The following is a 24,992-nucleotide window of genomic DNA, read 5'->3' as shown; positions in this document are numbered from 1 at the left end:
ATCTTTTTTTTTTCTGCGGAACGTATAAACCTTCATTTAGTTACCATTTCAATACGTTGTCTTTTTGCATGGTTGATACGCTACTCTTGTCATTCCCCAGCACGCAGCGCTTGCTTAGATGGCAGTCAATGTTTTGTCGCATTCCTCACTCGGCGCCGCCTGACGAATGAGCGAGCGATACCAGTCGTGACAGTGTCATTAATTCCCTCTTCTCTGATCGTGGAAATATAAATTCAGCCCATTTTCCCTTGTTACTGGTTCGGATCTTATCGCCGTTACACACACACGGTGCTACTAACTTCTTTCCTATCTGCCAGTAGTGCTCTTTTCCATGCGGCTTACCAATCTTCTAGCAACGTATTCGTTCATATTCGCAATGGTTTAGTATCGTAATTTCTTTCTGTTATGGTCGTATGCGTATCTGTGGTATCCATTTTCGCATGAAAACGTTCTCCACATGAAAACCCAACTTGGTTATGTGGCGATATGACAAAACAGAACTGTCACATACACGGGAAAGTAGCCGTGCGGCGGGGAAAGGAAGCAGGAAGAAACTGAAAGAAACCGCAGTAAAAAAAGCTAACGATACGACAAACAACAGCAACAGCAACGGCATAGCTGAAGCCAATAAACGACGACCTTTCGTTGGACACTCGCGGTTGTTTGTTGTTGTTGTTGTTGTTGTTGTTGTAGGAACGGTTGCTCTTTTTTCTGAGGCGGGGCAAAATTAATATACTAGCGACAATATTTTACGCTGGAATTATGTGCACACGTCACCGGGTGGTATCGTATACAATATACAACAGGCAAGTGCTCGGCCGGGTGTCGTGACTTGTGAGAAACGCGATGACTCGAAGTCGGCGTGGTTGCGTTGAGTGCGGTTGGGAATGGGTTGGATGGGACGTTGTTATTCCAGTGTAAGGTGTACAATGTGAATGCTTTTAGTTGTTTTTCAATAACATTTTTTTCTCGGATATAAGAATTTTTATACAAGTTATCACTTATCAGTACTCGGCTCGGCGACTTGAATGTAACTACTGCTTGGGACCGGAACAAGAACATTTATATGGTTTTGAAGAATGGTTTGCCTATTTTAAATCTTGTTCAAGGTATAGTGTCAGTTTTGCATGAGGACTAAATGCGCATGGTGGTGTATAAGTACTCAATTCCCACGAACTTTATAATTTTGCGAAATAATGGTTGAGTTTAACTGAACAGTGTATTTTGAAGAAATTTAGTAACAATATGAGTCATTATTTTGTTGGAAAATTTCAGTTTCACATTTCGCCTTAGAGAGGGTGCGAGCAAGATTTTTTTAGAAGTTTGATCCGATTAATAGTGACATAAGACCAAACACACGAATGCACAAATCCATCTCAAGTACAAGAAGAAATTACAATTATCTTTCTAATCCATCGCAACTCAACGATTAGCAGTTATAATCCCTTCTTGTATTTAGTTACATACAAATTTTAAGCCGCTTTAGAAATGGACAAATGTTTATCGATTTGGTACAAAAGTAAAGCAGAGTCTCAGTGTGACATGGGGGGGGGGGGCAAGTAACTTCGTGATGTACGAGATTCTTAAAAAATAATTTAAAAACTTGGGAGTATCCATGATGTAGAGTAACTAATGATAAAAATGAATAACTGCTGAGATTCTCTTACCAAAATTGCATAATTCCATCCTCATTTAACAATTAGTTAACAGAATTAGGACGCGGTAATCTGATCTTCATAGTTGCATGCCGTTGTTTGAGAATGAAGAGTAACTTGGCAAGGAATGATGAAGTGGGCCAGGTTCACCGTCTACCATGTGAACGATATCCACTCCAGAAAAATTTCTTCGTATTTCGTGAAGTGTTTAGGGTTGTATCATACATTTAAATTCTCACAATACTGGAAAAATATACAGTCAATTAATTGTGGCTGGCTTGGAGCATTATTCGTCAGTTTTACCATTTTGAAGCTGTATTTTTTTAGTTATAAAACGAAAGAATGTCATATCCGAAATCGTATGTTTTGTCTTGAACTGAATTATCTGAGTACGGGAATACACCCAGGCTTTTTTTACGCGGATTTTTTTTGCGCGGATTTTCCAATTAACGCGGTTTTTCCAAAAATATTCTAAGTCCTATTGAATGCAAAAGAGACTTTTTTCTGAAAAAAATTTCGAAGTTCTTTTAAATGCAAAGAATTTAGAAGAATTTTGGCAGTTTTTATTTTGCGCTGATTTCGCCATTAACACGGTTTTTGCAAAAAATAAATCCTTTTAAATGGAAAAGATTTAGAAGATTTTCGGAAAGATGGATGAGATGGGTCTGGAAGATTCCTTATGGCCCGCACCCCAACAATATAGGTATTTTCGGAATGGTCTTGAAGAGTAGGTTCCAGAAATTGATTTTTGACGCCATTTCGAAATCAAAAATGGCGACTTTCGGTTTAGTGAAATTCGCTATAACCCAATTAATATGGGTATTTTCGGAATGGTATTGATAAGTAGGTGCTAGAAATCTATGTTTGACGTCATTTTGAAATCCAAGATGGCGACATCCGGTTTAGCGGAATTTCCCTACAACCCATGCAATATGGGTATTGTCGGAATGGTCTTGAAGAGTAGGTACCAGAAATTTATGTTTGGTGCCATTTTGAAATCCAAGGTGGCGACTTCCGGTGTAGCGAAATTCGCTATAACCCAATCAATATGGGTACTTTCGGAATGGTCTTGACGAGTAGTATACAAAGATCGATGTTTGACGTCATTTTGAATTCCAAGATGGGGACTTCCGGGTTAGCCACATTCACTATAAACCAGTCAATATGAGTGTTTTTGGAATGATCTTAACGAGCAGGTTCCAAAAATTAATTTTTGACGCCATTTTTAAATCCAAGATGGCGATTTCCGATTTCGCGAAATTCGTTATAACCCAATCAATATTGGTATTTTTCGAAGTTGAAGTTGTAGTACAAATAGTTTTAATTGAACAGTTGAATTCACTTAAATTTAAGCAATATGTTTAATTTGAATAAATTCAAACCCCCAACTCACACCACATACGTCTCTTTCTTCTCTCTCTTCCATTCTCACCGCACTTTCCTGGATAAACACATAAAAATATTTTGCATTTTGCTGGTTTATGATTAGATCTTATATTTGAGGGTGATTTAGATTTAGAATTTCGGTAAACCGGAAGTCGCCATCTAGAATTTTAAAATGACGGCAAACATCGACGTTTGTCTGCTACTCGTCAAAACCATTCCGAAAATACTCATGTTGATTGAGTTGTAGAGAATCTCGTGAAACCGGAAGCCTTTGGCCATTTGGGATTTGAAAATGGCGCCAAAAATCAATTTTCATGGAAAACCTTGCGGGGAAGGTGCAGATTTATTTATTTCTGGCACCTACTCCTCAAGATCATTCCGAAAATACCCATATTGATTGGGTTACAGCGAATTTCGCTAAACCGGAAGTCGCCATCTTGGATTGCAAATTGGCGTCAAAATCAATTTCTGGCACCTACTCTTCAAGACCATTCCGAAAATACCCATATTGATTGGGTTATAGCGAATTTCGCTAAACCGGAAGTCGCCATCTTTGATACGTGCAACACATATACGTACAACACAGTCTCTATATGTACAACACAGGTAACAAACACAGTTTTTGATACACTTGAAGATATTCTCAAGACTGGTTTCATAAAAGCAATTGCTCTTCAAAACTGTTCCAAGACAACCATAAACTCCTCTTAAAACGTAAAGGACCCAAACTTAAGAAGGTTCTGAATAGTACTTTGCAAGGTTCTCCTAAAACTTTTCGGTTTTATCGACACACTCCAATTATGGTGTTTAAGTTACGATTAAACTACCATAAGTATTTACAGTTTTACGTTTTCTTCTACAAGAACACTTCTAGTGCGCTATAAAACTGTTTCGTTAGATAGAAGACTTGTTTGTAGCTAAAAATAATATGTTTGCGAAAAAATCTTCTCATTATACGACAGTCCTTCGACAAAATGGATGTGAATAAAACTTGATAATATAAGTTGGCAGGCTTTTTAGTTTATAATTGGGAAACAGTTTATGCCATGATCAGTTGTTCGATTCTATGCAATATAAAACTTCGAAACACTCAACGCGCCTTGGAACAATTGCTTAAACATTTATAGTATTTATTAATTCGTTTCGAGAATTCAATATTTTTGTGCCTGTTTTTAATTGTGTTAGAGATGTTTAAAAAAGTGAGGTTCAATCTATAAACAAAATTGATATTTATTGTGATCCGTATGCTAATGGCTACAATTCCGATGAAGTTAAAAATATAATGACGCCATTTTTTTTTGTTTGAAGAAACTTTGCCACTGCGACCACTATTCAGATTATCTTTTGTGGATGCCTGTGTTTGCTCTACATATTACAAATTACCCGAATCCAATGTAGTTGGAAGCGAGTTGTTTGTTTGTCCACATGTGTCGTTCCAACCGGGTAGTAAATTAATAATGCAGCTAAGGATCCTTTGTTTGGGATAGGTATGCCATACCTCTCGAGCAGAGTTAAAAATATTAAAATTCATTGAATGAAAATTGATCATATTCAGCCGCATTCATTTTCAATATTCAGTGACGCAGCTGAAAACGTCAATCGAACAAACCGCCCATTCATCGAGGCAAATTTTCATTTGTCTCTGATTATTACACGAAGCGTCCGTGCAGCAACGAATCAAACGCATCAAAGTAGGCCCTGGCACAATGTAAGCGATGATGATTGTTGTTTCATATGCTTTACCAGTATTTGAAAACATTTTTCTACATAATTAGTGAAATGAATATATTGTACGAATGAATAACATGGATATTTGAATGAATATTTTTTTTCTTTCCACCGCGAGTCACATCAGGTTCATTTTCAGCCGTCAAAAAAGAGCTTCGATTATTTTTAACTCTGCTCGTGACGCGTCATAAGATGCCTTCCGAAGTATCGCTCCCTTCGAAGAAATAGTACTGCACAATGGCAGAGAATATGTTCCGAGCTCTCGGGCTCGTAGTTACAGAATCGACAATTGTCATCTTGACTTTTGGCTATTTTTTCAGATGATACTTAGCAGGACAATGTCCCGTAAATATACCTTTGATTATACGTAAATCTTTCCGTTTTAGATCCATTAGTTTTTTGGCTCTCGTTGTATCTGGATGTATGAATTTCTTAGCTTGTCGAGCGCCTTTTACGTTACGCCAGTCGTTTAGTAGTTGGTCCCTTGCCCAAAGTGAAAGTTCTAGGGTAGCTATACCTAGAAATGGGTCTGGTCCAACGAACATGTTTGATAAACCACGCCTGGCCACACACCACAGGAAAAGTAGAACCCTCTTTCTTTCGGAGCTAAATAAACGGATTTCAAGTGTTGAGGGCTTGAGACGATGGGGTGGTTGGGTGCTAGAGACCCCGCTCTCTTGCTCTTTCATTTATGTGTAGCTTGCTCAGACCGCTCAGACAAATTCACCACAGCGCGCGCTCCTGAGTGCAAAGCGGAGGGTGTATATAGTGGGGTGTACATTGAAGTGTGCTCTTTGGTTAATCTTTTTCTGGCAAGCTGTAGTTCGGGAGCGATTGACGATATGATTAGTACTGGATGTAGCGTTATGTGATGGAGTGGATATTGTATATGCCGCTATAAGCACCGTAGAACCAGATTAATTGTATAACATGTGCATGTATGACGGGATTTGTACATCCACATTAAGACCGGTTTATTTTATGTTCAACTAAATGATTCAATGTTCATTTTACTTATTTTGTTTACGAATTTCGTTGCTCAATAAGTGAAATACTCCGTGAAAAGTAATGTCCTGGTGCTGCATTCGTTGTCGGTTATTATCATACGTGACACTTGCAGGGTTATTGTGAAAATTCCACACTAAGAAACCTGGTTGGTTAAGGTTTGAACATGTTATTATTTACAGGGCACTCGCTTCAACTCTAATGCTGACATTCCACGCGCAAATGCCCTTCCACTGGCTTTTAGCTTTAGAATTTTGTCACGCATGTGTATGGGTACACAATACACATGTTTGAAATTTTCAAGGCAGAATCACGATTCTATTTGAACAAACGCATCGCAAGTGATTTATGTGAATGTAATACGAGCGTATGTATTGAGAATGGCGACATATTCCCAATAATAAATCCATCATGCTATGCTTATCTTACTATCCATTCTTGTTAAAAGTGTGCCACCGTCCCTGTCAATAATCGTAAGCAAATCATATGGTTGTAACTTATGCTAGATTCCTTCTACAATCTTTAAGAAAGGCATAGATGTTTGATTATTTTCCTTTCCAATTTACGTATACCATTTTATCGGGATTTCCACCAGAAATACCTGATAACTGATTTTAATGTAACCATGTAGATGATAGCAAAATCTGCAACATTCGAATTACCAGCCTAAGAGTATTCTACTTCACTTCGGTTATGTCTCTGACATTACCTACCGATCTTTTTCTACACTGACGGAGCTAGTGCTGTTGTTTATTCCGGGGAAACCACTAGGAAATTCAGCATCATGCAAACCGATATACCTGCTGGATACTCAGCTGCTGAAGCCCCTAGTGGGAAGCTCTTGTAAAGGACTATCCTGGACAGTATGACGACATACAGAGTGTGAAAGCGGTCTGTCAAACAGACATCGTCAGTGGAAGCAATCCGGGCAGTCATAGGAGTGCAAGCAAAAGAGCTAGGGTAAGCAGTACTCCGCAGTGGTAACGATAGACGTCACGAATGCGTTCAAGATCGCCCGTCCGTAGCAGTATCGTTGCACAAAATGCCGGTCCCCCAATACAACATTCTGTAAGGCTGGTCTACGAAACAAATTTGGGACAGAAGTCGACGAGGATTGTGGCGAAAGTGACACAAGCTCTATACTTGGATCAACGCTTTGGTACACCAGGAGTCGAAATTGTAGCATTCGCGGATGAAGTCGCATGAACGATAACAGGTGAGACGCTGAAAGAGGTTGAAATGCTGACAATGGAGACCACCGACACAATCGAAGACTGGATGAATGGAGTCAAGTCTCAGCTAGTAGTCCATCACAAAAAGGAGGTGGTGTTTGTTAACAATTGCCAAGCGCTTCTGAGGGCTCAGATCATCATGAAAAACTGAACAATTGTTCTGAAAGGTGTACTGAACTAACTGGTAGTAATGATCGATGATCGATTAAACTTTAATACCCACGTCGATTATGCCTGTGAAAGGCGACTATAATAATATCGAACAGTCTTCCCATGAACATCGACAAGTTTGTACCCGTGTACGAAATTTCGTGCACGCGTTCAACCTTAAACATGATTTGCCTTTGTGTACAGGTTTGCATCGAACACCGAACCCAAACGAACGATGTGCAAACTTAGGTTTAAACACCGTGTACGCGGTGTGCGTACACAAGAAAGGCACACACTAAACAGAATCAGTTAACGCTAGTGATGATGAGTGTGAGAAAGACAAACTAGTGTCAAGATCCTGTGTGTACGAACACCGTGTACGTACATGGGGTTCGGATGTGCAGACGAACATGTACACGTGTTTTGATACGCATTAGCGCGTTCGAGTTTGCACACGAAATGTGGGTATAAGATGGGCACAGAACTAAAGCGAACATGGTGTTCGATGTACATTTGGGAAGACTGATATCGAATAGTGGTGGTTCCGAAAGCAATAGGAGGTGCCTACTGTCTGGTGTAGCGTCTTCTATTTACGGTGTTCCAGTCTGCAAGCGCTTAACATCAAGAAAAATCAAAATTAGCTGAACATCGTGTTCCGCCTCATGACCATCGTTGAAATGATCCCAATCGGTTTCACTTTATCCGAGGATATCGAATGTTATCAACGGAGGGGAACGAGAGGTGCGTAGAGGATGACGAGAGCTAACTCGATGGCCAAGATTGGGTTGACTCTGATAACGGAACCCACCGTCTAATAACCAATGTGCTTGTGAGCGAACAGAAAGCACGGAAAGATACACCGTAGTAACAATTGAGGTTTTATGGTAAGAAAAAGGAAAGAAAGGCAGGAGAAAATAACCCCTTGGATATTTTCTCTTGAAGGTTTGGTAGAAGTAGTTTAGAGTGTATTGTTTACATTGTGTTTTTATCGCTGTCAGTTTTTCTAGAATCGGAAAAAATGGCGTCATTCGAAAAGCAACGTCGCGAATTAATTATGCGTAAGCACCTGGAAAATCTTCAATTCTCTCATCGGGAACAACTCGGAATCGTGCAGTCACCGGTGAGTCGTTACTACCAAACTCTGAACATCAAACGGAAGGAGAACTGCAGCCAGAATGGATGTTCTATTAGTGATCAGGATCACAGGCGTGTAGTGAAACCGTTTAAGCGGAATCCCAATGCTTTGGTCAGGGATGTGGCCAAAAAGTTGAATGTGTCTTTCGTTCAGAGAGCCCAGAACCGGGTGGGACTGCATACGTATAAAGTGCAGTCCAAATCGTAATGAACGGCAAAATACGGTTAGAAAATCACGGGTCCGGAAACTGTACACCCAGATGCCAATGAAGCCTCATTCCGGCAGTTTCCAGGGCTACTGTTCTTCACCGCTCAGCACAAGAGTGATACTCATGAGAAAGTAAGAAAGCAGAAACTTTCAAAGTTTGCCTATAAATACATGATTTGGCAGGCGATCTGCTCATGTGGCAAACATAGTGTGCCGTTCGTGACTACTGGGACTGTAAACGGGGAGATCTACCTCAAGGAGTGTCTAAAGCAGCGTCTGCTTCCTCGTTGAAGCTGCACTAGGGCCCACGATCTTCTGGTCGGATCTAGCTTCGTGCCACTATTCAAAAGTTGTCCTGCACACCAAGAAAAAAATACGAATTTTATCGTTGACGTAGTTGCAAACATGACACAATTTAACAAACCGTAATTCACGAAATGATGGAACATTCCGTTTTTCATGAAACATATACTTTACACGCTCAATAGTCAATGACATAAAATTACACTTACTGAAATTCAAAACAAACGCTATCAGTGACATGTAAAATTAAAATCAAAACTAAAACTCAGTCATTTTTTATGCTCGTCAGGGTCAGGAGAAGTTAATTAATACGATTTCTTTTCGGAGTGTGGAGTGGTACGAAACCAACGGGGTCACTTTCGTAACCAAGGACATTAGAACTCCGAATTCCACTACCCATTCGGGACAAAAGTGTTCCGCCGGCCCTGGAGGTTACCAACACAATCGAAAACTGGACGAATGGTGTTAAGTTATAGCTAGCCCACCACAAAACAGAGGTGGTGCTAGCCATCCTAGCAAAGCGCTTCAGCGGGCTCCTATCACCGTCGGAGGCATAACAATAGAATCGAAACGTGTACTGAAACAGTTGGAAGTAATGAGAGGTGCATGTAGTGAGAAGTCGGTGAAGCTTACCAAAGCGGTAATTCGAATTATGCCGAACACTGGACGTTCAAGGAGCAGGCGTCTTCTTGCTGGAGTGAGATAATCTGAACAGCGCGCTCCTGCTTATGGTCATGTGAGTCGTTTGCGCGTACAGTACCATGTCGTGGAAGGCAGTATGCGCCATCGAGTGTTATCAACGGAAGAGAAAGAGAGGTGTGAGAAGGATGACGACAGCCTACTAGATAGAACGCACAGAGATATAAACTTTCATGTCTGTGGCGCAGATACTAGTGGAGCTACAAAGGAAATGGAGAAGAGATCGACGAAGTAGCGACTTGAGTTGACAGTTCGAATGCGCACACCCTACCGGTTGCCACGTAGAGTAGGCTAAATCCATCGCCGCGAACTAAATCAAGTAGGTCGCATCGAAGCGCCGGTGAAGCAGAGGCAACTGTCCCTTCGAAATTGCCAGACCGGTCTCGGAACCTACTGTTTAAGTAGGTTAGGTCTACCACCGGGAACTACTCGAGTAGATTGTAACAAAAGTGGGAGCTAAATGATCTACGGAAACGTACATCAGTGTCGGGAGGAATTCTGCCGACGAGGAACTCTCAGTCAGAGTATGCTAGATTATCTGCCAGGGAATATCCGAGTAGATCGCGTCTAAACTGAAAGTAAAATGACTCACTGAGACGGGAGCTCAATGGCTAAAGGAAACGCGTGCTAAATGGCACACGAAAATTCATTGTCGGGGACTACCCGAGAATATGTTTTGAGCTAAAAGGTTCAAGCTCGCAGCTAGGTTCTAAACGGTCTAATGCATGTTGAAAATGATGGAATGCAAAAGGAAAGCCGTAGGCTAAATGGCTCAAAGGAAGCGTCACTGAATGGAAGAAGTCCGATAAAAAAGTACATTGAAGGGTATATAGAATCAAATTGTGTCACTTTCAAATTGTAACTTTTTTGCCAATAGAGTATTTTCTATTGAAATTTTGAGTGAAACTTGTGTTTTACTCAGAAATTTGTTATGAAAAAGGAGTCGAAGAACATCAGCTTAGAAATTCCGTATGTCTTTCACCCTTTCATTATCAAGAATCTGAGAATGGTCCAATCTACGATAAGCCTGTTTTAAAACGGTGTAATGAACGGCTGACTCTCGATAGAAAGGAAAAAAGTGGCTAAAATGTAACTCCGTGTAGTGTGAAGGATCACAAGCGGGTAGTGGAAGCTTTCAAGTGAAATATTTCAGTGAGAGGCGTGACGAAAAAACTGCGATTAAGTAAAATGTTTGTGCAAGATATGCAAAGGACTATACAGGGACATGGCCCAGAAGGTGCCGAATCGCGATGAATAGCAGTACATAGCGGAGAAATCGCGTACGCGGAAGCTCTACATTCAGCTGTTGACGTGACTTACGTTAAAGCGCAGTTCCGGCAGCTTCCTGGGCTTTTTTTCCTCACTGCTCATTCTAAGTCTAACGTCTTCGAGGGAATTAGAAATCAGCCTAAAATTTCCAAAAAGATACATGATTTGGCAGGCAATTTAGTCATGTGGAAAGCGGAACCTCCCGTTCGTGATAAGCGGAAGGACAAAAAAAACTTAAAAGAATACCTACAAAAGCTTCTACTTTCACTTTTTAAGGGTGCACGGTAGCCCTACGCTTATCTGACCGGATTCAGCTTTTTGCCATTAAGCGAAAGATGTTCTGGAGTGGAACAAGCCTGTGGAGGTAATTTTTGTATCAAAGGATCTTAAATTCCTGAACGCACCAGACAATTGAGAAACACTGGGCCATCATGGATAAGGCATTTCTGAAGCATCTTTAGGAAGAAAAATCGGAAGCGGAAAGTAGGAAAAAATAGAATTCCACACAAAAACAAGTTCGCCCGAACGTTGTACAAGACCTTTTGAGCAGTGTCCAGAGGAAGGTATGTGCATTTGGATATGGCTATTAAATTGAACAAAACGTTTAACAATGTTGTATTTCATTCCCTGCATGTTTGAAAACGAACGGTTGAGTGGGTGAATTTGGACGAAACTTTGCTTGTGATACAATTTAATTCCGTACACCCTTTACTTTGATGGAGTTCCAAGGGGAAAAGAAAGAAAGAAGAGTAAGGAGAGTTTTTGTGGCTGGGCACGAAAGTGAGTCTCACACAATGCTAATACACTCCCTCCATGCTATACTATAAGAAAACACACATAGAGACAATGTCCCAATTCATTGAGCTGAGTCGATTGGTATATAAAATTCGGCCCTCTGGGCCTCTGATAAGCTCTTCAATGGTTTCTATACCTTTGTTTTATAAGACAGTTTAAAGTTTCTTAAAAATTTGAATATTTTGCTTTAGAAATACACTTATAATTTATTAAGAATCGAATAATGTGTGGTTAGGGCAATCACTGAAAGGGGTTCGTGTTTTGCAGTGTAATAACTCAAATTATCGCAAAAAAATTCATTCTACATTAACCCTCAAAAGGCAAGCTAAATTGTGACTTCAAGAAGCATCGTTCGGAATACGAACTGTGGACGTGAAGGTAACCATAACAACTTCACAAAATAACACGAGATCACAACTAACTGCTCATATCTCCAGCTCCGCAAGTCCGATTATAATTTTCAATCGTTCAAAACAGTATCAACCTTCTTGCATAACTTGACAAACAGGCTAATATGAACCGAACAGGAGTGTTTTTACAATGTTGCCGGCTACCGGAAATAATTCCTTCCATCCATCCATCGATTAGCTTCAATTTAGTACCGTTTCCAGAAATCTACAGCACGACTTGACGAATCCTTGTAACACATCAAGTGGCACGCCATATTGCCTTCGATTTTTTTCCCCGACAACTGTCACTCCCATTCAATCTGAACCATTTCGTTCATTAGAGGCAAATAACAATGAACAGAAACGAAAAAAAAACGGATCAAATAAAGGAACACTCCTTCAAGTGACAGCCACGACTGCAAATCAATCCTTTAGTTTTTGATTCGTTTGTACCAATGAACGTACAGTCTCAACCCTTTGTTGGTTGGTTTCTTCCTTTCCTCCATCGAACGAAGACACAGTAGTTCGATACGAAGCGAGGAAGACTGTCCTCATCATCATCATCGTCGTCGTCGTTGAGAGCTGTCAAGTGTCATGCCGATTCGATTGCTAGCTGGACTGGAAGGAGGAAATTTGAAAAAAAAAATCCATTTGTAATATTTACAATTGACGTTTGAGGAATGTACTGCACGGAATGACACTCGACTCGGTCGGGAGCAGAATAGTTTCCGCTTCGATTGAAATGAGTTATTACCAAGAGGTGTAGGATTTTGTTTTGTGCTTTCTGCTTCCTGGATCGCGTCGCGTTTTCAGCAACAGCAGGCGTGCAAAAGTACCGCAACCAGGCAACAACAATGCTCCAAAAACAACACACAAAAAAGCAAGAAACAAAAAAGTGCAGAGTAACGTGACAGATTCGGTTGTTCACTCAGTTGGCCTTGACGAGGTTGACAGCTCCAGCGAAGAGGGAGAGACAGCAGAGAAAAAAGAAAAAATATTCACTGATCGAGTGCGCGGAACAAAACGTGACAAAACGACGCGGATCAAAGCAACCCAGTAAAGGTGGACAGCAGTGTTCGGGCGAACAATCGTCCGCGTGGTGGTGGTGGCCTGCTGTGTGAGAATATGGTGCGAAAACTGTAGGCAGAAAAAAAAAACAGAATAACGCAGAGTTCGGTTGAGTCCGACGGTTGCTGAGAGCGGGGGCAAGTGTGAGGAGAATATTTGTCATCCTGTGCCAAGGTTGTCGGGAAGAAAACAAGTATTTTTTTTTGTAATAATAAAAATAATTTATTTTCACATACTTTTTTTTTACGGGAGGGTTTTCTCGCTCGCAAGCTCGAGCGTAGGGGAAACACATTAAAAATAAATATAAATGATTTTTGTTATCATAAAAACTGATAGAATTATCGCGTTTAATTGACAGCTTGCGCTGTCCGGCGCGCTGGTTGTCAACAAAGTGTGGTGGTGTTCCGAAAGGAGGAGAATTACCGAGTAGTTCAGAGGGCTGTTTAAACTTTAGAGTGGGGAGTGTTGTCTTACCGATATCTGCTTTTCGACGTTTAAGTATTGATATTTTTGATATTTTAACTTGAATTTTCTCTTTGTATGGATAAGTTTGTTTCCTGCTATTTTTTTTATATTACTGCAACTGGTTTGTGACGTGATGCGATATCTTCATTTAAAATGAAGCTGTTTAACCATTAATATCAATTGTTGTAATTATCTACGGTTTTATAGATCAATATGTATAGCATATTTACAGTTGTTTTTGTATGTGTTTCTTTTTTGATCATTTTGCCTAGAGAGTAAAATGTTGTTAATCATAATTTTCATATTGTTTACGTTTTTGCTTATACTGATTAAATCTACTATTTTGTTTTGTTGTTCTTAATAGCTAGAAATGTGAAAGTATTGTAACTATGCGTTTAATATTTACCCTAAAAGACTATCATTTATCTAGAGCACAAAAGAGGACGAAAATATTGCACATTTCTTATTGATTCTTTCGCATCATCTCTCATGGTTCATGCTTCCACTAGTGTTTTGCACAACTTAAACGAATAGGTTGTTTTGTTTTTAATAGTAAAGGTACACAAAAATGAAAGTTTGTTTCACTGTTTACTTCTTCACTTCATTGCTGACAGCACTCAGACTAAAGTTTTGCTCCATTTCGATAGGGTTGCTTTGTTCGCTAGGATTTCTGTCGTTGCTTTGTTCGATCTTTTTTTTCTCTTACAGCTAGTCTTATTTCCGTGGAAGATTTTGGTGTTGGTGACAGCTCATTGAAAGTGTTGCGATTAAACAGAAAAAAGGTACTTGTGTCAGAATAAAATCAATATCAATTTCGTTGATCTGTTTGTATTTATATTTTTGGGATTCATAAAGTCACAAGTAAATTAAACAATAGCTTACTAGGAGCAGAGTTTTAGGAACTGGAGAAGCTTACACTTACGGCCTTATCGACGCTACTTGATTCATTGTTAATTCATTCGTTTGCTACTGAAATGTCTAAACTTGTATTTGTATATAATTAGAAATCAATTTTTGTCCCACTTCTCCCACGCACCGAAAGAACTGCTCTGCGCACTCGCGATGCAGCTTACAGACAAATACTTTTGAATGTCCAAAAGAAGATAATTAAAGTTATATCACTGGGCACTTTAGTAAAGTGTGATTTATGCCTAACCTCAATTTGCCACTATCAGTAGAGAAGCTTCTTTTTTTGTTTGATATTTACGAACTGTTTTTTTCCCATCTGCTTCCGAATTCCAGATAAGCAGAACCTAATTTACGATTAGCGTTAATTACAAAATAAAAAAGAGAGTCAAACGAGATCACGTTTTTTTTAGAAGAGAGACTTCCTCTTTGTGTCTACCCATCAATCGTTCCTAAATTGAATTACTTTCTATCTGTGTGTTTGTGTGGTTTATTTATTTTTTTCTCGAATAGCTTCATTGCTGAGATAACATTGCTTTGCGCGCCCGCACTCGATGCACGATACCGCGCTGTTCAATTAAGCCTACTATGATGAGCCCGGCGGCGGGCGACTCGCTCGGATGGAAAGACTGTTGCTTCGATGGAAACGAGAGGAAAAGCAGCGGAACACGCACCGGAGCTGGATTTACCAGATGGTGGATTCTGCTACGAACGAGGCCACTGGTGGTGGTGGTGGTGGTCACGAGAGTGAATCCGGTGTTTTTTGGCTCTTGCGGGCTTCCTCGGACGGAGTGGCCGCTGGAGAGCGGCTGTGACTCAGTAGTGCTGCCGCTGCCGCCGCCGAATGCCGGTCCTGGTCGTGATCCTGATGCTGGGACATTGGAGATGGAATGTTGATGTTTGATGGTGGTGAACACGCCGAGATGGGTGAATCGGAGCGGGACATTCGACCGCCGGCTAGGTGGGATGAGATCCCGTTCAGCGGATGCGGTAGCAAATGGGAAAACTGCGATAGGCCGGGGAATCCGGCTAGTCCTCCCAGCGGAGGGAAGAGGAATGGATTGGCGGCTGCTGGTGGGAATCGTTGACCAGCTCCATTCAGGAAGTGGTCAGCGTAGGCTCCCGCGTTCGGAAAGTGGTTTTTGAAAGCTTCCAAGTTCATCGGAAACTTCTGGGAATCGGCGTACAGTCTGGCGAGGAATTCCGTCTGCAGAGGTCCGGGGAATCCGTGGAACTGTTTCTCCATTGTAAGTACGGTATCGTTACTATCGGAACTGGTGGAGAGCAGCTTCCGGTGCAGGTTCAAATTCGAAGCATGCCGATCGCGGCTACGTTTCGACGGGAAAGCCGCATTGCAGCCATCGATATTGCACTTGTGCAGCAACTTCAGGTGCACGTTCTGGTAGTGGGTCTTAACGGCGAAGTGATTCTGGAACATCCGACCGCAGGCGGAACATTTCTTTGGGTTATCTTTGTCAAGAGGTACGTTGGGATCACTGAAGCAGTTGCCTTCCTCGCAGTAGTCTACGTTGTCATCCGAGTCAATGTCCTGCTGGGGACTTGTCTCCGGATTCGGCGAGGAGCTTCGTGACCGTGCTGGACTCGGTGGGGCAGCATTCATAAGGTAGCTCAATGGAGGAAACTGTGGCAGGCCACCTCGTTGCATCATCATCTCGTTCAGCGGTCCGTGTGAGAGGTTCTCGAGTCGCCTCAGAGTGTTGGCCGAATCCAAGCTTTCGCCGCTCTTTTTACTATCAGCCGAACCCGGTCGTCTCAAATCTTCAGCCTCGTGCTCCACTTCGGTTTCCTTTTTAGGACGAACAAGCGACATCGGATTTTCCATCAGTTCGGAGGCCGGTTTCACGTCAATCGAGTATTTGGTGAATTTTGCGTCGTTTGCGTTAACATCCGGCGTTGAGCGTTTTTTCGACAGATCGAGCGACAGGTTTTCTGCCTCATCCTGGTGATCACTAGGTTCGGATTTGATCTTCATCGGTGCATCCTCGTCCAGGTGATTATTATCTCCGTTAGGTTTTGGCGAAATTATTCGATCACGTTTCTCGTGAACCAGCGCCAACGCTTCACTCTGCTGTTGCTGTTGTTCCAGCTTAATCTTCTTCATCAACGGTTCCGCTCGTTCCTCTTCACCATCTTTCTCGTCATTCTCGTCCGACAAATGTCCCGACCCGGCAGACATTCGCTCCGACGGGATCGCACACTTGATCGGATTCAGACTCTTTCGCTTACGTTTGTTGATCGAGAGGAAGGCATTCATCTCATCGCGAGCCGTCTGGGAATCGTTAACCGAAGAATCCTCGTTACTGTCGACATTGCTTGCAATCTCATCTCCGTCGGATGATAACGATAGTTTCTCCGACTTCATTTTGGATAAACTAAAGTCCTGCGGTTCGTTCTCACCGTGGCTCATCGGTTCGTCCCGTCGGTGATTCACCTGCTCTTCGTCGTAGTCCGGATCCGGAGTACCGGAGTGACGATATGACTTGACGTCTTCGGATTCCGAGCTGAGCGACATATCGAAACCATGCACATCATCGTCGTCATCGTTTCCATCGATAACGATTCCATTCGGATCATCATCATCGTCATCATCATCATCCAGGTGGCTTCCGATGGAACTTCCACCGCCGAGGTGCTGTCCCGGCGAAAGATACTTATCCGGGTTATCGCCCAGCGGACTACGGTAGCGATAGTTCTCCGGACTAAGCGAATGCCGCTGGTTTTCGCGGTGTTTCTCCTGTTCCTGCAGGCGGCGATGCATGCTAGCTTCCATGTTGGCTTTGAACTCGAGGGCGGAAAGAGAAGGATGTCGCATGTCTCCCGGGAATGGGAACGGAGCGAATGGATGCAGCGGATTGAGTCCATTGGGGAGTGGCATCCCGGCTGATGGTAACAGGATGGGATGTGGCTGAGCGCTGCGACCATCGTGCGGAGAGATCTTCCGACGGAGGTGGGGCGAGTGAAGTTTTGGGTTCGGATTGGCGCTGTGACGGTTGCGCGAACGTCGCGAACTAAACATCATGCTGCAACCTTCGACGGTGCACTTGTGCATTTCGCGCAGATGGACGGCGGAGAAGTGGATTTTGAGGGCGCCTTTATCACAAAATGTTTTGAAGCAGACGTTGCACTGGACTCGTTTCTTGCCGGTCGCCGGATTCACGAACTGGGTTCCCAGGTTCGGTGGAAGCGCTCCCCATTGACGTTTGCTGGGGGATTGTGGTTTCTTGAGATGGACACCGGGTGGGAGACCGGCCGCGATACGGCTCACGTGACCGGGAAGACCTTGCCGAGCTAGGTGTTGATTGGCGGCGGCGGCCGCTGCCAAGTCTCGGCTGAGGTTCAGCACATTTTCACTGCTGCTGTGATGATTCTTGTCCATGTCGGATTTGTCGGATGGTTTGTCCGGTTTTAGTGACATCTTGTGATGCGAGGAAAGAGGTGACTTACTGCGAGCTTGTTCACGAGCTGCGGAAGCAGCCAACAAGTTGGGGAAGGACTGTGCAACGAAGCTTGCCGCCAGTGGATTGCCGGATACGGCCGCCGCCATTGCAGCTGCCGAATGGTTCAGGGAGTTGGCAAGCGACATGGCAACCGAGGTCGGTGGTGGTGGCGGCGGGATCGAGAACGGCAGTCCATGACCAGCCATCGACAGATTCATGAAGTTGGCGGCCGCAGCTGCATGATCGCGCGAGCTTGGCGATGAATCGGAAGCTTGCGAGTCACGGCGCTTGGCCGTAGCCTGAGAGTACGCAGCAGCGGCTGCAGCATGCTGTTGGTTGAAGTGATGCTGTGCTGCGGCAACCTCCGGACTTAGCCTCGGCGGTGGCAGACCAGCTGTAAATGCACTCAGTCCAGCAGCGGCTGCGCTCAGTTTGCGGAAATCGAACGGTTGCATCGATTGGAGACGGTTCAGCGGATGCGTGGACAGTTCGGTTGCCGACGGCATGCTGCTTGGTGTGCTGTGATTGCTGTTGTGATGACTTTTGCTGCTGCTGTGGTTATTGTTGTTGTTGTTATTGGTGTTGTTATTGTTGCTCATATTAGCATTGGCGCTGCCCGGAGAGGTCGATGGACTCTTGAAAAATCCACTCATATGGTTCGGCGTCAGTCCGGCTGCCAACTTCTGATGCATTTGAGAGGACAATTGCAGCTGGGAGTGTTGCAGCGAGCTCAAATGCATATTCATGGGATGCGTGGCGATTCCTGGCGATGATAGTCGTCTGCTTGGCGACATAACCATTTGGGTCGATGTTTTTGGCGATGATTCGGCGCGGCGTTGATTGATCGGATCGCTTCGGTTCGCTAGCACTCACTAGGGTCTCACGCGATGACGGATTATCAGCCGTGCAACAGCTGGCCGGCGATGGTAGGTGTCATTTTCTCGATGGTTCGGGGCGAGGGGTTGCTCAATCAGTCTGTAAAACAAGGGGGAGAGAGAGAGTGGAAAAGAGTGTGGTTAGATTAAAAGTGGATATCGATTTTGGTTTTTCGGGTACGTGCACGGAGCCACGGTATAAATCTGCTGATCGTGTGTCGAGTGGGCACCATAAGGGATGAGTTGCTGTTTTCTTGTGTGTGAATATTCATCTCAGTTTTTTGACGGGAGGTGAAATTTACTGGCAGACAGGCTGTGCACATCAGACACATGTTTGCGTTTCGTGATTCGATTTATTTTTCCGATTAATTGTTCGGTTTTTGATCAAATATTTGACTTTCGCAGTGGGTTTCCCAGGGACCGGGCTGTGTTTTGTGGCTGCATAATGCGGACAGATAGAAAGGTAGGCATGTGCATGTCAAACTCATGACCGAAATAATAAAAAAACAGCCGTCGGTTTCGGTTGGGAAAAAGGAAGCAAGCAGTAAACGAAACATTTTAGAGTGTCATCTTTTCCTTTTTTTCACCGCTCTTTGTGTGCGCATTTACTACTTATAGAAAGACGGAAATGGATTCTGTTTATGGTGACTTTTGCGGCAGTTCAATAAAGATAAGACAAATTAAATTGATATTTTCAATAACAATAAACAGCGCCTTTCCTCCGATGTGAGGATGAGGGTGCCACACGTCCACGTCTACGGATGGCCGGAAATTTGATTGATTGAAGCGTTAATGTGATTTAGATGTCCCGGTCCCGAATCCGGGCCCGGACCCGCACCAGGAGCGTAAATGGATTGTCATTCTTGCTACCGGCGACTGTTTGTTTTAAAACGGATCATCACCGTCGTCGCAATCGTCGTCGGCGATGGTGATGGGTACGAGCGATTTTCGAAGCAGGACAGAATGAGGTTATGTTTATGGCGAGCTTCCGTTGGTGTTCGTGTAAACAAAGCATGCTGTGGCGGACGATGCTGTCAGTTTGGTTTGCCCAGAAGAGTGTCCGCTGGATGTCGCTACGAAACACAGGCACATACACACAGTGGTGAATAATTGATAACGTTTGTCTTTTCCGGTAGAATCTTGTAATCTGGGTTAGAATTTCTGGAGGCTATTGATTTAGCTGCTCGCCAGTGGACGTCGTAAATTAAGCTAGGAAAAGGGTTCGTCTCACGGGAGCTGGCTTCGTGTACGTAAGGATCTAATTGAATGAAACTATTAAGGTCCGCTGGGCTGGGAGCAAACGAGAACAAGGTAAATGAAGAGAAATGAGATTATATTAAATATTTATTCGATTTTGCCCGTCGTGTTGGGGTGGCGGGTTCCGCTTGAGCCGATGCACCATGGGCCACAAATCGATTTTTTTGGTCGAAAATCCAGAACTTATAAACCGTTAGTACTAGACTTTCAGTGTCTTTGGAACAAATTCTCTACAATAAGTGCTCTTCATTCTAGGGGAAACAAAATTAGGGTGGCTCTCTCGATTTTTGAAATAAAAAAATTATCTCCTGAATGGAAAAAGATAGGAGAATATGATCTTCCAAAGAAATGTAGAGAAAACAATTTTGAGTAACTTTACTGAAAACGTTGAAACGCTATCTTCAGTGGTTTTTATTTTACAGCGATTTCTCTTGTTCCGTTTAGGGTGGCTCTTAAAAATTCAGTTTTTTTAATATAACTTCTTTGAAGTTGATTTTTCGTGAATGTCGACTTCAGACAAAAGTTAGCTCTTACAAATGCGCACATTTCTTCTTCAGAGACCAACTCATTAACTTTTATATAAACAGAGTTATTGACGATTTTATGCTCAAAATTCGACATTTTCTAAGCTAAATAACTCCGAAGGTGGCAAAAAGTGACAATCAATGTTATGACCATCAGATAGCACTTTAAAAACACTACAAAATAAGGGGTTCATGGTTTGTCTCCTAGCTACTGTTCATGTGAAATGTTTGCTTATAAACTCCCTCTGTTATAGAGAATGTAGGCGGTATTCATCTAAATTCGTACTTAAAATATATATTTATCATACATAGTCGCCGTTCTTATATACACACATATCCGGATCTCTGATGCAAATCGGTACACTCGGAAGATGTTATTCTAAACTTGTTTCGTGGAGTGAAATTGTACATAAAACATGTGGTTTTCGGACTACGGTTTATAAAATGAATGTTTGGAGTATTTGCATGGCATACGTTTTATTCGCATGGCAAAAAAGAAATTCTTATGAATATATTACAATATATTGAAAGCTCAGGTTTACCGTAAAGGAGCACCTTTTGTTTAGCATTAATGATTTATTTGTCTTTTATTAATTATATTACCTCCTCTGCTTCAGCTCACTGTAATTTAGCCTAATAGTTTTCCAAAATACCATTTTTTGCCTTTGGAAATTAACAAAAAAATCCACGTGAATGTACGTTGGGGGACAAGCTGTTCAGCTCTCATTAATAGTATTTTTTATTATTATCCAACGGATAGATTAGCAGTCTCCCCCTTCGAAGTTATTTTCCAAACGCGGCAAAAAACTTTATCAATGATGTCAGTTATTCAAGCTGTCAACTATGGGTACTTTTTTGATTCTAACAATGAGTACTTCTAATCCATTTCATAATAACTCAATGAAGTTACGCCAATGTATATATTGATGCTAATAGTGAATTACTTCAAGCGAGATAACCTACTTATTAAAAGCGGCAGTTTAGACTATTTAGGATGGTGCAAATATGCGATAATTCAACAATTTAGACTGCCCTGGAAGATTCAGGGATTCTGTCAAGTGACAGTTTTTATGTTGATTTTAGGCTTTAGGATAGAGATTCTATCAGGATTCTTATACTTTTAACCGAGGGAAATAATGTAAAACTGGTGTTGTACATTTTTTTTTAAATTCAGAAAAAAACTATTATCAGTATTTTTCATTCTGGGACGATTTTCATTAATGGGTATTTTTTACGCATTTCGTTGTAAGTTTTCCACGAGAAATAATAGGTAAAACGTAACCAGGTTGACGTACAAGCTCTATACCCATTAAGTGGGTTATTCCACTTTTATTCAAAATGGGCAGTTTTCTACGCATCAGTGTAGAAATTGTTGAAACGCAGAGAAAACAATTTACCACCGAAAAAAATCAATATATTAGTTTTTTAAACTAATAACTTGGTCTCCAAAGAAAAAATAGGCATTTATCAGAACAAAACTTCAAAATTTTTGGAAAATTTACTCCAAAAGTATTTTATTGAAACACTATTTTTTTAAAGGTCAGGCCAAACCAAATAATGGAATATGCCGTAAAATAAAAGCCTCCGACGATATTTAAGGAATTGAGTAACAAAGTTACTCAACCATGATTATTTTTTAATTTTAAGTAGGGCTTTATACTTCTATTGTTATTGTTCAGGAGAAATTATTTTCATTCCAAAAATCAAGGAGACCACCCAGTTTTTTACACCGAAATGAAGCGCACTTATGGTGAAAAAATTCTTCTGAAGACACTGAATGTCTAGCACTTACGGGATATAAGAACTGGATTTTCAACAAAATATAGATTTTTGGCCCATGGAACAGAGGTAGTTTATAAGCAAACATTTCACATGAACAGTAGCTAGGAGACAAACCATGCACCCCTTATTTTGTAGTGTTTTTAAAGTGCTATCTGATGGTCAAAACATTGATTGCCACTTTTTGCCACCTTCGGAGTTATTTAGCTTAGAAAATGTCGAATTTTGAGCATAAAATCGTCAATAACTCTGTTTATATAAAAGTTAATGAGTTGGTCTCTGAAGAAGAAATGTGCGCATTTGTAAGAGCTAACTTTTGTCTGAAGTCGACATTCACGAGAAATCAACTTCAAAGAAGTTATATTTAAAAAACTGAATTTTTAAGAGCCACCCTAAACGGAACAAGAGAAATCGCTGTATAATAAAAACCACTGAAGATAGCGTTTCAACGTTTTCAGTAAAGTTACTCAAAATTGTTTTCTCTACATTTCTTTGGAAGATCATATTCTCCTATCTTTTTCCATTCAGGAGATAATTTTTTTATTTCAAAAATCGAGAGAGCCACCCTAATTTTGTTTCCCCTAGAATGAAGAGCACTTATTGTAGAGAATTTGTTCCAAAGACACTGAAAGTCTAGTACTAACGGTTTATAAGTTCTGGATTTTCGACCAAAAAAATCGATTTGTGGCCCATGGTGCGATGGTGAGTTGGGCCGAGTAGCAAAATTAAAACGAAAATGAGTGTAATCGATCAGAGGCGGCTCCGGCACACGAAATCGGCCTTTTTCTTCCTCTTGCGGGAGCGCTCTCTTCCAGCCGGCTCTACGGCGTACTTTCTGGAAGCGAGACGGCAGCAGCATGAGCGTGATGTTTGTAGAAGGCGAATAAGTAATGAGAAATAATTGCATTTGCCCGTCGGCAAGGATACGGCGCTCCTATAACCCGTTTAAGCAAGTGAGTAAACATCGTAGTGGCATGCTTTGTTTTGATATCATGAGCAGCTTTCGTACGCCTGCTGAACGGGTGATTAGGAAACGATGCTGTTCGGAGTGGAGTCTGTTCGATCGGGGTGGAGCTGTCAAATGTTAGTGTTTACAGTACTCTTAACCTCGGAAGACAGCAGCCCGCCGGAACGCCCCATCAGTCGGAGCAGCGACCTGTCTGTCAATCGTCGCCATCTTTCTCCATTCATCCGGCGCTGATTAGCGCTTATTCACCTCATCGATAATTGTTTAACCATCGTTTATTCACTACACTTTTCAATCTGATGCGATCATCACCATCATCATCATACGTGGGATCGCTTTTATTGTTTCCAAACCTTCCTCTCACAGCTCCACTCTGGCGCTAGCGCCGGAGAACAATGGCGTCGGGTGCAATCATCTCGAAAAAAAGTCACACATAGTTAATATCTATTAGCATCTCATATTTATTATTGTGCACCTCTCGTGAGAGGCTTTGATGAGTGCTGTGTGTGCTTGCAAGGGGTGATACGATAGTCGGTTCAAAGGTGAAGATACATACCATTGATGGCGCCTGTTAGTGCATGACCGGATCACCGAACTGTCATATTAGTGTGGAAAACGCTAACGCTACGGTTGCTTTTTCACTTATTTATACTAGACTTCCAATTGATTGAAATCTCATTTGTCACAAACTCTGCGCCGGCTGCAAGTCGAGCACCGTAGGCACGATCAGGAGGAAGAGAATACCGCTAAAGTGGGAGTGATAAATATGTCAAACGGATAATTGAACCGAGCCGTACCGCGACGCTGCCGTCGATGAAATGGCAAGTGATTATTTGCACATACACAAACAATCGCGATATTCGCCTGTGCCAGCCTGCTCGGATAATAATAATGATAATTTCCTACATTTATAAAGCCTGACATCATGAAATCAAACCGGGTGCACCGCAGCTGGCTTTGACATTCGGCTTTTGTTTGTCGATCTGTCCATTTGTTTGATGGTTGTGTTTGGCAGTGACAGTTCAGTTCGATGCGGGAAAAAACAAGCGGGAAAGTACAAATGTGATTGTCAATTATTTCGAGATTAACCTTAATCCGCGATGGTAGACACAGGAGACGTGACATCGCGGAAGAAATAAACAAACAGGAATCCCGATGACGTGTAATGACATTTAAAAGTAATTCATTCTTTTGTAGACAGGTCGGGGTGAAGAATGGTACGTCTTAGCGGAGCGGTAATCATAATTGCAAAACCACCTCTGGACAAGGGCGGAGGAGACGCACGCAGAGACGTGCCGGAGCGTTCTGAAATGGCTTCAGAACACGAACCCACACAGGGTCAGCGGACGTCTCGGCGAGGTACAAATGGATCGCCCGCAAGAAATGGCACCGCTGATTGAGTGGCTATTAATAAAAATGATGTGACTGCTTTTCCGCGTTTTGCAATGGCCGAGAGAGTGGGGCTGAAAGCGGCGGAGGTTGACACGTAAGTCTTCTTCGTCTTGAGCGCCAATGTGTCGCATGTCATCGGTATTGAGTGGAATGGTTGATGGTCTGTAATTACGGAAACCAGTTCGATGCTGCGCCGCAGTAACGACAGTGGTTCTCATGCGTGACACGCGCGAATGGACCGCAGATTCGCGTACAATTGCTGGTAGTCGGCCTACGCGCCCGCCGCTCCAGAGATGTCGCTGCACCCGATTTGCTGTCAGCGCACGCGGTGGCAGTGACAGGTGTGAG

The 24,992-nt window shown here is 42.3% G+C and overlaps 1 protein-coding gene across 1 annotated transcript in view; it reads right to left on the bottom strand.

Moving 5' to 3' along the window:
* Positions 1–13,256: 13,256 nt before the first annotated feature.
* Positions 13,257–24,992, bottom strand: part of LOC131685241 (uncharacterized) — a 37,113-nt gene continuing 25,377 nt past the window's right edge. Inside the window, exon 2 of the mRNA XM_058968830.1 lies at positions 13,257–18,825. Within this exon, the coding sequence (XP_058824813.1) occupies positions 15,132–18,650 (3,519 nt within the window). The 5' untranslated portion in view covers positions 18,651–18,825 and the 3' untranslated portion in view covers positions 13,257–15,131. The remainder of the gene's footprint in view (positions 18,826–24,992) is intronic.

The sequence above is a fragment of the Topomyia yanbarensis genome, chromosome 2, assembly GCF_030247195.1.
Source record: "Topomyia yanbarensis strain Yona2022 chromosome 2, ASM3024719v1, whole genome shotgun sequence".
In the NCBI taxonomy this organism is placed as follows: Eukaryota; Metazoa; Arthropoda; class Insecta; order Diptera; family Culicidae; genus Topomyia; species Topomyia yanbarensis.
This window is presented reverse-complemented; position numbering and strand designations above follow the sequence as displayed.